At 39.4% G+C, this 16,529-nt stretch overlaps 1 protein-coding gene across 3 annotated transcripts in view; it reads left to right on the forward strand.

Moving 5' to 3' along the window:
• The window catches only part of FRMPD4 (FERM and PDZ domain containing 4), a 308,067-nt gene that overhangs the window by 184,393 nt on the left and 107,145 nt on the right, over nucleotides 1–16,529 (forward strand). For all 3 annotated transcript variants that reach the window (XM_068682985.1, XM_068682990.1, XM_068682999.1), the window contains exon 2: nucleotides 2,471–2,587. In XM_068682985.1, the coding sequence (XP_068539086.1) occupies nucleotides 2,471–2,587 (117 nt within the window). The remainder of the gene's footprint in view (nucleotides 1–2,470; nucleotides 2,588–16,529) is intronic.

Below are 16,529 nucleotides of genomic sequence, written 5' to 3' on the forward strand. Positions count from 1 at the left end.
GGGGAATTAAATTTACCTTAAAATCCACTGATTTATTATCCATATAAAGATGGGCCCTTAATTTGAATGCAGAAATGATTGATCATCATTACTGTCGGGGGCTCCTACACATTATCTCATAATAGAAGTTTGATGTGCTTTACACGGGAATTTAAATATCCACGTACCCATTTTACAGGTGGAGAAACTAACACAGGTTGAGAAATGTATCTAAATAAAATTGAAAGTATTAAATGTATGCATATGCCTTTATAATCTGGATAAAATAGATAGCTTTCTACCTTTTATTTTTTGAAGCCAACTACAGTATTTAAGATCCAAAATGGTGTTAAGTGTAGTTTGAAGTCTATAGAGATAAATTGTCATTCGTAGATTATAGGGTGGTTCCCTTTATCTCTCTGTCAGGTATTTTTCTGTCAGAGAAACATGAATGCTGGAGCTTAACTTTCCATGAATCTGTATGAGAAATCACTGAAAATACTTATTTTCAAACCTTGTCTTCTTTCCTCAGATGCCTTTTTTTTTTTAATTAATTCCTTTGATAGTTGCATTTATAGAATAGGTTAGTTGCATTTATCTGGGGTAATGTAGCATATCTGGCACCTATGTGTTTTGTTAGCCATGAGTAACTGTAATTTTATTAGGATTTCTAGTGTGTTCAAATATTAGACTTAAGCCCTGTCCTATGGCAAATACTAGTGTTTGAATATGCTTACACAAATGTTTTTCTTCTCCTAGAAGATAGCGTACTTAATGTAATTGGTAAATCAGATATCTAGCGCTTCATTGTAATGCTCTACTTTACATGTAAATTATGTTTTGAAGCACCGTATCTTTTCTCAGTAGTGATTAATCCTTGAAATAAAGGGGGAGGGGGAAATAGCTAGTTGGTTTTAATGATGCATTCCTCCTTTGGGAAAGATTAACTGTGTACAACTTTGTTGAGTTTAGCAATTTGCAATGAATTGTTGAGTTGTCCATAGAGACCAATTCTGTTCTTCCAGAAGAATGTTCACCAGGTTGCATTACTCTCTGTTTCTCTAAAGGAAAGAAGTTATTACATCTCCATCTAAAACAATAGATAGTATGTTTATTGCTGGCATTTGGACTTAACATAAATCTAGGAAGTAGAACTAGGCAGTAATATGTTTAACAGGCAGATAGAGGGAGAGGGTGACTATTTCAAAACATGCTCTTATTTTGTGTCTTTTTATCATAGAATCATAGAATGGATTTAGTTGGAAGGAACCTTAAAGACCATCTAATTCTAACCCACCTTTAGGTACTTCAGAAATGTTTTGCATTTCTGAATTTCAGGTTGTATTTGATGTTCTTTGTTGATTCATCTTAGCCATCTGTGACACACTTGCAGTTAGTCTTTAATATCTTTGGTTACTCTACCTCCTTTTCCCGTTATTTCTCTTTTTTTTTTTTTTTTTTTTTTTTTGGGGGGGGGGGGGGATGATCGTACATAGCTATTCATGACTTGGTTAATTTTGCTGAAAGACCTATTGCATTCTGCACCTGTAAGTCCTGCAGAAGAAGTGTGAATGTGTGGTAACATCTAGCTTAATTCCTGCAACTGAGGAGCAACAAACCAGTGTAAATGTTTGGATTTCCTATGAGAAACTATGGGGGATTCTTGCTAACTATCTTTTTTGTGTGTGATTACGTAGGTTACACTCCACAAAAAGTATCAGACCTGTGGGTAGGTACTCTTACTTGAGAGAGCTGCTGAATCTCTCTTAGTTAAGTGAACTCTGTAAGCTGTGTCTTTATTTGAGACTTAGCTCATGCTCAGGAATTAATAGTAGCAGAGAGTGCTGGAGCAGCGATTTGTAACTGTGCTCAGAGATAGTGCAGCCTTTTAGAAGTTATCTGGAGGAAGAGATTGATGGATAGCAATCAAGCACAACAACATCTGCATGTTGAATCAGTTTAGCATTCATACACAGAAGCATGATGGTCTTCTTTCATTCTGCCATGGAACAACAAATCTCTTGCTAACAGTGAGAATGGGTGTCGATGTTCCTTCTCACGCCAGTTAGTGCACCATGTGTGCGATGCACAGCAATGTTTTTTTCATTGTTTGTTGTGCTAAAACTGTACTGAGAACTGGCATTTGAACATGAGATGGCAATGAATGAAAATGCTCCTCACCCCTTTTGCTGGAATCTATTGCAAATGAGCATTGTGGATGTGGGACTGATAGAGTGTCCCAGATTTCCCCAGCCAAAGGCTTGGGCTCAGAGACCATTAGAAGTGACAGTGTATCTTTCCACTTAATGGAAGAATATTGCAGTATGAGTAGGTGCATTAACCTGTTTTCATTTGCATAGATTTTGTCTGTGTATTTCACAACTTTGAAAGTATTTGGATGTCAAGTGAATGATGTGAAATAAGTAAATTTAAAGAATACATACAACAGACAAGTCACACAGTTGTTTTTTTCTCTCCCTCTAAACTGCAGCCACAGGAACAAGTCTTCAGGCTGGTCTCATCCTTCGGGGACCTGGAGCTTGAACCAGGGAACACCTTATGGATGGGAGATGACGGCAAACAGAGATGGAAGAGACTACTTCATCAAGTAAGTGGGTAGTGCGAGCTGTGCACACCACAGCACAGTGCTGCAGCCCTGCTCCCATCAGTATCTCCTCAGAATCCGAACTCCTGTTTCAGCCTTACACAGTTTATGTTTCACTGTTTTGTTTTATTGCACACAGATAGATTTGACTTCACGGATCCTTATCCTTTAATAAGCGGTGTTTTGGTGCTTGGTTATTTCATTTACTCAAGCAAACACTAATATAAGGACCTGTAATTTGTTGAGGAATTGCAACAAATGTCATTAACAGAACATGAAAATAAAACTTCCTTGTTTAAAGAACGAAGAAAAAGGGCAATTCTGTCTGGGATTAACAACTCTCCTCCATCTCTGCCATATGCGCTCTTTTAGCTTGTTTAATATATTCATAATACCAGTAATGAGAAAGTGCTTGTTTTGATCCTGTATAGTTAGTACTCTAATTCTTAGATTATCTATAGTCCTTTAGCTCTGAATTTAAAGGTTTGCAAAATAAATGTCCGTGCAAATAATTTGATCAACAAAACTGCGTTTTCTTTTCACAGTGAAAACGGTGCAGAATTGTTTTTTAAAATTACTGAAGTGGCTTGGATAAAATACAGCTTTGTTATCCTAGCAAATGTACATATGTGGCTTTGGAACTTTTTCACTAAGAAGGGGTGGTGGTGAGTTAGCAGAAGAATTGCTTAGTATTGCAGCATTAGTTGCTTTAGCTTATATATCATTTTAAGTCCAGCATTTTGTTTCTGCTCATGAAGGCCTGTTTTTTGTTTGTTTGTTTGGTTGGTTGGTTGGTTGGTTTGGTTTGATTTGTTTCTAATTATTGTTTCATTTTTATGTTTATCAGTCTGATTAGAAACTTGCAGATGCTTTAAAATGTCTTGGATGAGAATTACAGACCCTTCTTTTAACACAGAGTATTAAGATCAGATTTATTTGAAATTGACTATTAAAACCCTAAATTCCGTGCAGATTCTTCATCTGCAAAAAAAACATTTCACAGGGTTAGATCCTCTTCGTATTCATCCCCTATTTGCCCAGGGTGTATACCTTGGATTCCATAGGAGGCATTTGCTATCAAAACCAAAGCAAGATTTGTAGCAGTTTGGTAACCTGGAAGCAACCATGATAAGGCTTTCAGGGGTTAGAGAGATTTCAGATATGTCCAAATTGGAACAAGCTGTCTGGGTTAACGAAGGCTCACAGCTGACATTGAAATGTCATATTCTTTCTGTAGCAAGTATTTGTCATGCTTTGCATGTCTGTGAGACACAGGCTGCAGTGCTGGGCAATGCGAAGCTGAACACCAGGCACAATATAACTATATTAGCATGGGTTTTCTGCCTGAACTGATTAGGCTTATCAAAAAGTATTGGAGAGCCTCAAAAGCGCTGTGCTGATAAGAATGTGCTGCTTCTATTACTCTAGTTAGTGCAGGTATCTGCACCTGTAAGGATTGCAGACCTAGATGTCAGTAACTAGCAACTGCCTGGAGTTCCTGTAGAGAAGGTCTTTCTCAATATCAGAAACTTCTCTTCAGGGGTGTCCATTTTTTCCTTAGAATGTCAGTATATTCTCCTCTGCCTGACTGAGATCCATTTGAACAATAGCATCCAGTTTCTGAGGACAGGCACCACACTTCATTCCTCTTCTCACTGGTCACATAATGGGATGCTGTATTCGTGTAACTATAAACAGCTGTGGCTTACAGAACGCAGTGCATTAGTACTCATTAATTTTGTAATTTGGGAGCATTTTCTAACCTGCAGTAGATAATGATTATTTGTTTTGTTTTTTTGTTTGTTTTGGTTTGTTTGTTTACTTTCTTGATTGCCTTTTAGTACCTTAAAGTGCTATATCCCCCTCTTAAAAGCAGAAAAATTAATCTAAGAAGAAAATGTCATAACAAGCAATGCCAAATTAGCTCTTAAGTAATGTTAGGCTTGTTTTTGTTATTGTTGGTTTGTTCGTTTGCTGGTTGTTTTGGTTTGTTTGTTTTGTGTGTGTTTTTACAAGGTGCTTTCTCTCCATTCTCTTTGGGACCCTGGTCTTCCATTTTTCTCTGCATGTGGATAGCAGGTAGAGATCATAGAGCTAAATAAGTTGCAAACTAAGGTTAAGATCTTGTCAAAAATAATTTAATTGAAGTCATGGATTTAGCAAAGTGAACCCACTTCTTACAGTCACAGAATTCTCAATGGGCAGGCAAAAATTATAAGCTTGATGGTAACTATCACTTGATTAGTTATGTTTCATGCTTAAAATACCTAACAGAAGATGTATAATACAAACCTTACACGAACGAAGAATATGGTGTAATTTCAGAAACATAACAAATAGAGAGTCCTGCTTTTTCACACATTTCAAGTGTTTTAGAAACACTAACTGCTGTAAAAACACAACATACTCTATTGGTAAATCTTTCCTGAGCTTCACATTCAAGGATCTTCTTACAGTTGCACTTCGACAACCTTCACTCTAAAAAGGAGAGTGAAGCTGGCCTTCTTTTGTATTTTTTTTGTTTGTTTGTTTTTGTTTTTTTTTTGTATCTGTAGCTAGCTACAGTTATAAAACCGAGTTATTGTAACAAGTGCATGTACCTAAACTGTCATTTTTTTTTGCCAAGCAGAGTAGGTTTAACTGGTAGCCTAGGTTTTACCTAAACCTGTTGAACCTAGTTCTAGGTCAGGTTTGTGGGTGTTCAAAGTTTATTCCCTCCACAGCATCTCACTTGTGACTATTTGTCTTTTCATGATAACTCATTTTAGTCTAGCTCACACTAAAAAGCCTTACTTACTTTGCAAATACCTACTAGAAGAGCTACATGCTTCTCTTGATATTGTTGTATTCTGACATTTTTATTTATTTACTTCTCTTCCTTTCTGTAAGATCAGTTAGCATAATAGCTGAATTGGGCTCTTAGATACCACTTTTAATTCTTCCTTGCAAAGCTTAACAGAATCGAAATGATGGACTGGGAACTCCATCCCACTGCAGAATAAGCTGTGGTATGATAGCAGTGAGGGTCAAAGGGATGGTTTGAATTGCAATGCACGGGTATGGAATTACATCTGGAGCATTCATGTCCTAGATGATGCCATTAGTCAAAGTGCATTCAGGTAAAAAGAAAAATAAATTGTAGGATGGATATTTTGCACACAGTTGGTGTCTAGGAAAAGTGTCTCTCTCTGGGTTAGAATCACAGAACAGCCCAGTTGGAAATGGACCTCAAAAGATCACCACGTTCATCCTTGCATGGGAAAAGGGAGCCTAGTAGAGATCAGATAGCGCCCAGTCCAATTGCATCTTGAAAACCTCCAGCGATGTGGATTCTCCCATGTATCTGGGGAGGTTTTTCTAGTCATTTGTTGTTCTTACTGAAAAATTTATTTCTTATATCAAGATGAAGCCTCTCCCAGTGTAGCTTGTGCCCATTTCGTCCTGTCTTCTCCATGTGACTCCTTGTGAAGGGAGACCCTCTGTCTCTTTGTAGCCGCCTTTTAAGTACTGAATACTGCGATGAGTTCCCTTTTGTTCTCCAGGATGAAAAGACCTGTTTCCTTCAGTCTTTCCTCCTAGGGCAGGTTCTCCAGCCCTTTGATCACCTTTGTTGCCCCCCTTTGGACCCTCTCCAGTTTGCCTGTGTCTTCATTGAGCTGCAGGGACCAGACCCAGACACAGCACTCCATGTATGGCCTGACAAGAGTTGAGTAGAGTGGGACGATTACATTTCTGTCTCCACTGGTAATGTCCCTGCAAATGCAGTCTGGGTTCCAATTTGCCACTGTCCCAGCCTCCTGCATTGCACTGCTGACCCCTGTTCAGCTTGTGGTCCTCCATGGGCCCCAGGCTGCCTTCAGCAAGGCCGCTCCCCAGCCACACAGATCCTGGCCTCTGCTGGGCTCTGTGGGTGTGTTGTCCCAGGTGCAGGGCCTTGTCTTTGTGGAACTTCTTGCAGCTTGTGCTTGACCACTCTTCCACATGTCCAGGTCTCTCTGGAAGATGGCTCTACCTTCTGATGTTAGGGAGACCAGGAAAGCAGAAATAACTCCTGTACTGTAGGTCTTTTGCAAAGGAGGATGTCCTTCTTCCCTTTTTCTCAGCATTAATATTAAGGGAGGGAACCAAGGATGTAAAATCCTAGTATCTGTGCTGTAACATATTTCTTTGTGTCACAGTCTTGCTTTTAGTAGTGTCCAGAATCCCCAAATATAGCCTGTACGGAGCCAAGAATCTGTCAGGCTTGCAGGGTCTCTTGGGATCTACTTGAGGGCTTGGCACCAGATTTGTACCTACTTAAATTGCTTCACAGTGATGTGTTGCAGTTGTCTCTACTGAAAATTGATGTACAGTTTTGTTAGCAAGGCTGCATATATTCTAACTATAATGAAGTCATACTATCTGGAAAAATAGGAGTTGTCCTTTCAGTGCCTATTATTTGTTCAAGGAAAGCCTTTTTGGCTTTCCAGACAAATGCTTTTGCTAAAACTAAACGAAACTATGTAAATAAAAACAGTATTAAGATTTTTTTCCTTCTTTTTTTGCCTCAGAATTTTAGGAGTGAAATTGTGAGATGATTGTTAGCAGTTCTGTCAATAAAGGAAGAAGAGAGATAAGCAAGATAACATATCATATTGTCTCCAAGGCTTTTTATAGCCATACAGATTAACAAATTGTATCACACTAAAGGAGAAAAAGCAATTCAAATCCTTTGCTTGGTTTTGATTAAAGATGTATAAACCAGGTATTATCACAATGAAATGTGCACATGAGTTCTGTACAAGCAAATAACATAATTCATAGCAACATTAACAGTTTTTTAGTTAAATAATTTACTTAGTGCCATATGTACATATCCATTCAAATGCAAGCAGACATATTGTAATTTTGAAATTGTGGGAGGAATAGAGAATTCAGGAGAATCTTTATGTGAAATGAAAAGTAATTATATAGTGTCAGTGCAAAGGCTTTAAGGCGTGAATGTGAAGAGATGTTTATTCTTTCTGCTGAAGCAAATTTGGTTTCTTTCAAATCTAAGAAAGCCTCTATGGCCCGAACTAATCAGTGGTAGCTTCCTGTGCCAGGCAGCACTTTGGTTAAACTGTGAGAAGAGCCTTTTATCAAAATATTTTGAGATGTCACTATCAATTCATTATCTCTTCTGTACAGATGGCACAACTAGGGTCATTTTGCAAGCCTATAAAGTACTTTTATTAAGTTTAGGCCGTAGTAAATTAAAGTTTCAGAACTTCACCCATTCCCTTTTAACTTGCCACTTTTACTTGAAATAGCCTTATGAGATAAGTAATACATTTCAGTATGGGAGGACAGCAGTCATCTGGTATTCTGCCAGCACATTTTTGTACAGCCCAGGCTATATTAAGCTGGACCTTCAATATAAAACACTTTGCAGTGTATATGTAACCACTTCAAAGGCCTATTTTCTAAGCATTTATTCCATATACTGTGTGATGTATGACAATGAGAAATGTCTTTAACACTAATATGAATCTTAATAAAACATACTCAATGTGATTGGAGATATCATGCAAAGCAGGAATATTTTGGTTGATTTTGTCCATTTAGCTTATCCTCATGGCAATTTCAGGTTGCCCAAGGTTCCACTGCTGTGATCTTACTGACTTTCTGACCTATACATTTTCACCCTTTTTCTTGTGTCAGTCTTGATGCTCAGCAGACCTGGAGGGGAGTTGATAGAGGGAAATAAACTGACAAAAGCTAATAAAAAATCAATCCTACAGAGAAAGTAATGAATTTTATGTCACTTTAACTCCCTGAGCCACTCTTCCACATGGTCAGGCAGAGTTGCAGATTAGTTGAAGATGGAAGAAACCTCTGGAAGTCAGCTGGTCCAAACTCCCACTCAGAGCATGGATAATGCCAGGTGGTGCCACAGTGAAATACCTGATCAATGAGAGGACAGGGTTTCAACAGGTTGTGTTGGCTTAACCTGCCCTACAGTGGCACACTAAGGTGCAAGCTGAAGCAACATTTGCTGCCATGGAAAGTCACACCCTTTTGACTCCTATTCCTATTTAACTCCTAAGGTATTATGTACTTTGGTATTTGTGTGGATTTTGGATCTGGTTTCTGTCACCCAAATAAAGACCCAAGTCTGTGAAATCAGACTAAATGAAAAGAAGCATAGCCCTTTGTATGTGGGCTCAAAGCAGGAGCATTTCCAGTAAGGTGAAGTTAGTTGTTATACTTTTAAAATATTTTTTCAGAGGACAGAATGTTACAATATCCTTGTTTGCAGGACATGCTATTGATCATGTTTACTTTAACTCTTGCTATTGCCTTCTATAGAATGACAGGGTATGTCTGCATTATCAGTTTGGTTTGCTCCCTATTTTGCTCCAAGGACCCTGACCATCTGTACTTCGTGCACATTAGTTTACTTCTGGGCAGTCCGGAACAAGCTGAGCAAACTGCTGGGACCCCAGGCATGAAATATAGGGCAGCACACACAGAGGTCAAAGCCTGCAGCCTTACAGCTTGGCTTGAAACCACAGATCAGTCCCCGAAAAACACAGCAGAGCTGGTAGAGACCTGCTCATTGGAAGTCTTTCTGAATCTTGTTATGTTAGTATGATGTGGTTGTTGCACTGGTTGAAACGTGGCAGCATGTATTTTGATATCTTCAGTGCCTGTTGCTTTTTACTGATGCTTTTGTATTTAGCAATGCTGAGTTCTCCCAGGCTTCTTCCAGGTGCATCTGCAAACTTAACTCTTTTTTTTTTTTTTTTCCCCTAAGATACATTCTCTTGCATATAACATTGTCAGCTCTGTGAGTTTTGGGTTGTTAAAACATTGCATTTTGTTTTTTTCTTGCCTGGTTTATTTCAGCAGTGGCATAGTGGCTATGAAATTCCTGAATGCCAGCTTTTGTCCCATATGTGGGGCATACAGGTGGCGTGTTTGTGTTTTTAGTAGCTAGTGTAGCTCACGACAACCTAATACCTCAATGCATGCACCACACAATATTTCTTTACAAAACAGTAAAGCTGTGATGGGATGTTCTCCTGTACTCGTATACTTACCTATGTTTTTTAGTAGTTTTTTTCCAACTCGATTACAGCTTGCTGTCCTTCAAAGAGGAAATTCATTCATGTTTTCTGACAGGTGGAGTTCTTCTGTGTGTGCTACATGCATCCTGTCTGGCCAACCACTGCTCCCTGTACAGGCAGATCTCATAGCTGGCCCGTGGTGTGGAATGACAGAACACAGTCATTGATGATATTAATGGCATATCAGTCAAGCATCCTGCTTATTAAGGGCCACTAATTTATACCAGATGCAAAAATGAGGCTCACAGCATGCTAATCAGTTTACTTCAAAATAAATAAGCACAGAAGAGGGATCAGACCATTCAGCTTTTATTTTTTTTTTTAATTTTTTTTTCTCCCCTCATATCTCTGTTGGTATCTCTAGTCCTAATTCATCCTTCTTAGTCATGTTTTCTACAGGTTGTACATGCCTATTGGTAGTTCAGTCCTTTTTCAGAGTATTTCTCTGGGATTTTCTCTGTTGGAAGGTTCTGAATACAGGGCATATACAGTGAAAGCCTTGATTGTGGTTACAGCATTGTTCATCTTCATGCATTTTGAAAAGGCTGCTCTTATTTTGTTCTTTAAAATTACCTTAGTATACATCTATAAAGCCGTAATAGAAGTTTGAAGCCACGGGAGCCATCTTCTGGCCTGTAGGTCTGATATTATATAGCACTTTCGTGAATACATTGTATTCCTTCATCTCTAGGAACAGAAAAAATGTGGACTAGATTTGCTGGAGAATTTACATGACGTTCTCAAAAAATATGAGCAGCATCACAGCTGCTGCTCCGTCCTCCCTCAGCCAGGTTACACTTACGCAGAGTGTCGAAAAAAGGGTTCATTTCCTTCTCTTTCCTATTCAGACTGGGGATGTGAATGAGGGCAGTCGGCACCCCAGGATAACGCCTTAAGCCCAAAGCTGGCTGCAGGGTGCCTCTCTGGGCATCTTCTCTCCCAGGTGAGAGGCTCAGTAAACAGGCAGTGGAATTGTGCTCTCTGGCCCACTTCTTCCCAGAGCCTTAAAAGGGACATCCAATGAGATTGAATGGCAGTCAGTTTAACAATGATAAAAATAGTGCAACCTATATAATTAGTGAATATAACTCCCAGCTACAGGTTACAGTAAAACCTAAAATGCTTAGTAGGATTCAAAACAGGATTAGAAATGTACATTTGTAATGAGTCTTCCACTGTTAAATTACACAGGATTAAAAAAAATTAGAGCAGATATAAATTCTTATGTTTCAGACAAGCGGGTGAGTCAGCTGCTGACTGCCTAGGGCTAGGACGAAACTTCCTGTATTAATCAGGTTATTCTATAATTACAAGGTTTCTTGCACCTTCCTCTCAAGCGGGTACTGAGTACTGTCAGAGAAAGTACACTGGACCAGGCGGACAACAGGTCTGATTGGTATGGCGATTCTTATTTTTCCTCTTTTTTTTTTTTTTCATTTGCTTGTTACTTATGCGGACTGTTGATATGAATAGTGTGCTATTAAGGAAAGAGTGCTACTCTGCTCCTTTCAGATTGCCTACAGATTCGCTTTCTGTTGCTAATGGTTTGACCTGCTCAAGGACAGGAGTGTTTGGTGAAAGGGGGAGTGGGGAGAGAAGAGATGAGCAGCAGCAGGGATGCACAACCACAAATGACTGTTTAAAGCAAACCTGAATAATTAGAAAGGAGAGAAGAAGGAAAATTATATAGCAACCTGTTTGTGTCTGTGGTCTGGCATATGCTGAAAGTATTGTGAAATCAGCTCAACCTCCTGAAAAGAGATGGTGATTTCACAATTGCCCTTCTCTCCTGGAGAACTGTTGCTCTAGTCATAAATAGGGCAGGCATAAATATGACAGACAAAATGATGTTAATATTGACCGGGATAAATCATTTCTATAATGGATGGAATAATAACAAGGAGATGCTGGTCTGTGTGGTAATTTTATTTTAACTAGAGCAAGGAGAAATGGAGGCTTCCTTGCACTGCAAGGCAGCTGTACCTAAATCAGTTCATGTGCAGTAGCTTGGGACCTAGCCACAGCAGTGCAGATCATTTCATGTGTGTGGGCTTGCCCTTTCCAAGTCTCCTCTGCATGTTTGCAATGATCACTTGCTAAACCAAGAGGATGCCTCTCACAGAAAAGCTGAGGAGAGTTGCACAAAAAGGTATGCATGAAGGTGGGACGACTTAGAGGAGAAGAAGCTTTTGTCCAGTCACTAGTCTATACCTTGGGTAGCCTGAATGTAATGGTATCCCAGTGGAGTACAGGGAATTGTGTACTTCAGGTCTCTGTTACAACACACAGTCAATGCTACCTAATCTATAATGTCTATTCCATGTTTCTGATCTAGTCCCCAGTGTTTTCTGCAAGCCCAAACTGGATGGGGACACCATGAAATCAGGGGAAGTATTGCATCCTGAAAAATGTTACTTTTGTGGTTTTGAAGCTGGATTAGGAAGTAAAATAAAACTTTTGGAGTAGAGCTTGTATAGAAAAAAAAACTCAGGGTATCCTAACACAGGGTCACAATGTACAGAGCTAAGATTAAATTCTTCGTGCTTTTTGAGTTTGCATTTTTCTGGATAGAGGTATCTCATGGTATAACAACATCTCATCTGTGCATTACGGCATGCAAATGCATCTGCAGAAGCATTGTATCAGTACTCCAAGCTACCCTTCCCAGGAGTGTGTAAAATTAATTCTTGTAACAGTTTGTATGTGAAGTATAGCCCCAGCTGGAGTCTGCTTTCCAAACTCTCTTTTTGTCAAACTGAGTAGGGTCCCGCAGGACTGAGATTAAAAGCCTTAAGTTCTGGCTCTGCAAAGCCGTGCAGGTGATGTGGAGAGCTGTAGTGCTTTCTAAGAAGCAAGTAGATCACATCTCGGGCCACATGCTGGTATCCCCAATTATGCAAACACAGAGACTCTACATGTGAGAGAGAACCAGATTAGTTGGTAGTCTGTGAAAATAAAGAATGGAAAGTAGCCCCATAACACTGAAAATGTAGTATGACGCTGCAAGCTGTACACTGGGGCCTCAAGTTGCCAAAAGCTTGAAAAAAAATAAACGAGGTAAAGCTGTGGGGGAACCGGGACCTTCCCAGTAAAGGCTGGGTGAAATTTCCCCCAGGCCTTCAGTTACAGCATTAAGAAGAAACTGTGCTGGAGGCTGGTTATAGAGCAGAAAAAGGGGGGGTGAGAATTACCACAACATTTTGCTGCTGCTGTTGAAATACTATATCTGACGTAGTCCAGTACTTCACAGCGTATGTACAGACTTTTAAACAAGTTATCTAGTATGTTATGTCTTGCCGGGAAATATCATAATGATGATGCCTTTCCAGCAGTCATTAATATATTAAGGAGCTGCATGCTGAGGTATATAAAAGCCAGCAATGAAGAAGCTGTATTTTTCCTTTGGTTTAATTTCTGTCACATTAAGATATTTACAGTTTTCTATAAAGAAAATTGAATATAAGCCTACTGTAAAGGTCCTTATCTGGATTGCTATTATAGGACAACGAGGTAATTTGTTTTAGTAAGACAATTTGATACTACCAACAAAAGCTCGCTGAATTTCAATTCTCATTTAGCTTTTAATTGCCCTTCTTACAATGAAATACTGCTTAATTATACTCAAAATGCCCCATTTCCAAATATAACGCTAAAAATCCTCATATGTAAGTTGTCATATACATATATAAGATTAAGGTGAAGGGATGGTTTAACTGAACTCAAATTAATCTCGTCACTGACAACAGCATGACTCACCGCAATTTTTTGAAAGTCATTTATCTAAGGCTCGCTGGTACCCTGCACCGTCCTCCAGAAAAACTTCCATTTAAAATAAACCAATCAAGCCGTGGGGCTGTTCAATTAAATATCACCATGGTAACAGGGATTAAGCGCACGAGGTAGAGACATGCTGACAGTGCAGAGATTATTTCAAGTTTCTTACTCGTCCAGTAGCCAAACAAATTTACATTTTCCGTATCAAACATCAGGAGATGAAAACGAAGGAGACTGAAATTCTTGCGTGGCATCTTGGGGCTTCAGGGAATGTTTTCCTGACAGAGGAAGTAGTTATCTGGAATTACAAGTAGGAACTCAGCAGACAGGTAGGAATAAGTGTCTGCTCAGGGGATTTATTTAGAGTTTCATAATTAAAACCTGGAGATGCATATTAGTTATGATACAAATAGCATGTAAAAAAATTCCCATCGTTCACAAAATTGAACAGAAAATAACACCATTTTAATTTTTAAGTGAACTTCTTGCTGCCTTTTTGTGTAATGAGGAGAAGTGGTTATTTGCAGCTCGGCCGTGAAGTAATGTGTATGTTACACATTAGAAATGTTAAGTTATAGTGCAAATAGACACGCTGATATTCAGTGAAGACACTCGGAATACTCTATGATTCTATGATTCATCAATCTGAACATATTTCTGCTTCTCTCTCGCTCTATTCTTACCTTTTCATGTACAGTTATGACAAAACACTGGAGATGCAAATTTGCTGGCATTTGGAGTTTTCAGCTTTTAGTGGCATCGTCCATCTCCCTCTCCCTTTTTTTCAGAGTGGCTTTTGAGTTAGTTGCAGAAGACCTATTCTGATCACAGTGGTATTGTCTTAGTGCTACATAAAGCTGAAATACCTTGCCTAGATTGGGAGCACTAGGCACTACCTACAGTTTCTCACCAAGTGTTAAGTGTGGTAAGGGATGTTGTAGTTACAGGGTCTTCTGTCCAATAAATGTCTGCCAACGTTCTTGAGCTTTGCTGATTTTCCATGAGATCAAATTTGTGAGGACACCTTCTGTCACACTTTTCTGTCCACCTATGAAAGGTGGAACTGAACCACCTTAAATGTGCAAATGATCTGCAGCTATTCATCCTGTACGTGGATGTAGCCCCAGTAGTGCCTCTGTCCTCTGAGTATTTGGTCAACACTTCAAGCTCCCAAGAGCTGTTGACAGCAAGCTTTGTCCTTCCATTGGTGCATACTGATCTGAGGTTGGTTAGGGGATCCTGTTGTTTCTCTTCTTTGGGGTAGGATGGGCTTTCCACTCCTGGAGAGTAGCCCTGGTGCTTGGAAAGTGTCCTAGGAGACCTCATGGTAGATGGACCCACAACTCTATCTTTTCTGTGGGATTCAGAACTAGCCAAATGTGCCTGAATACATCTTGGTGTCTGGTTTTGATTACAGGAGTCCACACATTCTTTGAAAATTTTGGCTTCCTATTCCCTTCAGTAGTTTTCTGTGTGCAAACAAACAGTTGTTTTAGCTGTGCTCTTATAAAAAGACATGGCTTCAGTTTTTCTACTTGTTTGACATCCAATTTTTTGGCTTTAAATGAAGTTAAAATATCTTTCTTTTGATATTGAGATGATTTTTTTCATGTATTGGAATGAAAAGCCTTTGCTAATAGATTCATGATAAATACTGCAGTTATATCCAAAATCATTGCATCTGGTGAGTTTCTAAAGGAGGAGAATACTGAACAACACATTTTGTAGGAAATAGTCTGGAATTCATGTCTGCATTCATTCTCCATACAAATATGCAGAAGCCCTTTTAAAGTTAGCCCCTGACATAAGTATCCAGCAGGTGTTGAAGGAAGAAGTAGTGAAATAATTATGAAACAGGGTAAAATCAGAAGGTCAGGGGTATATGGGATAGCTTTCTTAAGAAACAATTTAGGAGATGCAGGAGTCAGTTTCTTAGGAGTTCTGTATTACCTGCAGCTGTCCATGGGATTGATCAGGTGGGAACAGCACAGTTTTTATCTGGAGTCTAAAGAGGTACTTTCTGTTTCTCTTCCTGTTTATAATCCCTTTTGTACAGCATTTTCTTTTTGCTTCTGTTCTTATTGTTTTTGTTTAATCCTGTTAGTGCCTTGGGCTGGACAGCAGAGACTTGGAAAAAAGCCATACTGATAAAAGACATTTTGTTTTGGGCCACGAGGGGCTGACTCTGGCAGCTCGTAGTAATGACATTCAGGGATTTTGTTGCATGATTCTTGTTGCCATCATCCTATTAAAATGCATGTTGCACCATTTTAACAGGCTACTAGGGAACTATGAGCTAATGGTCTACCTTTGAAAAGGAATCCATGTTAAAAAAAAAAAAAAAAAAATTAGCTTAACACTGCTTTTGCCCACTGAAAAGTCACAATTTACCAGTCAGAAATCTTTTTAGTTAAAACATAGGTATAAGAAATAAGGCTTTCCAGGCTTTAGGCATGGGCCAGAATCATTACTAGGTCTTGAAAAGTCATAGCTGAGCTAAGGATTTCATTCCCCAGGGTATCACATCATGACAGCCCAGGAATCTCCAAAAGGCACACAAAAATGCCCTGTCAGAGGGATCCAAACATCAGCATCCTCAAATTCTGTTTAAAACCGTCCTGTTAGTTACCAGACAAGAATTAATTAAAGCCAAGCGTAAGCTAATGGGCAGATCATAGGACCAGCTGCTTTCATGGCATGAGCCTTCAGGAGTACAGATCCTGAAGGAGGAACCTTATCACCTGAACACGATGTGTAATAGCTGCACAGCTGCTTTGTCAGTGCTGCCTCTGTGACTTGCATAGACAATTGAGCCCCGCGTGGTGATGCTTGGAAAGCCTGGGCACCATCATGTAGAGTGACGGGACCAGATTTCCTGTAGAGCTGCTTGGAGTGGGAAGCTGGGCTGGGTCAGCTTGTTTCTTGTCCATAAGCTGCTTCTTGGGCAAAGCGTACTCTGAATCAACTGGCATTTCCCTAGCATCCTTAGAGAGAAGGGATGTCACATGCCTATGTGCTCAGGATCTGGCAGCACAAAGCAAACTGGCCATACTTACTGGAATAGGAAATTGGATCTGAAT

The sequence above is a fragment of the Anas acuta genome, chromosome 1, assembly GCF_963932015.1.
Source record: "Anas acuta chromosome 1, bAnaAcu1.1, whole genome shotgun sequence".
Taxonomy (NCBI): Eukaryota; Metazoa; Chordata; class Aves; order Anseriformes; family Anatidae; genus Anas; species Anas acuta.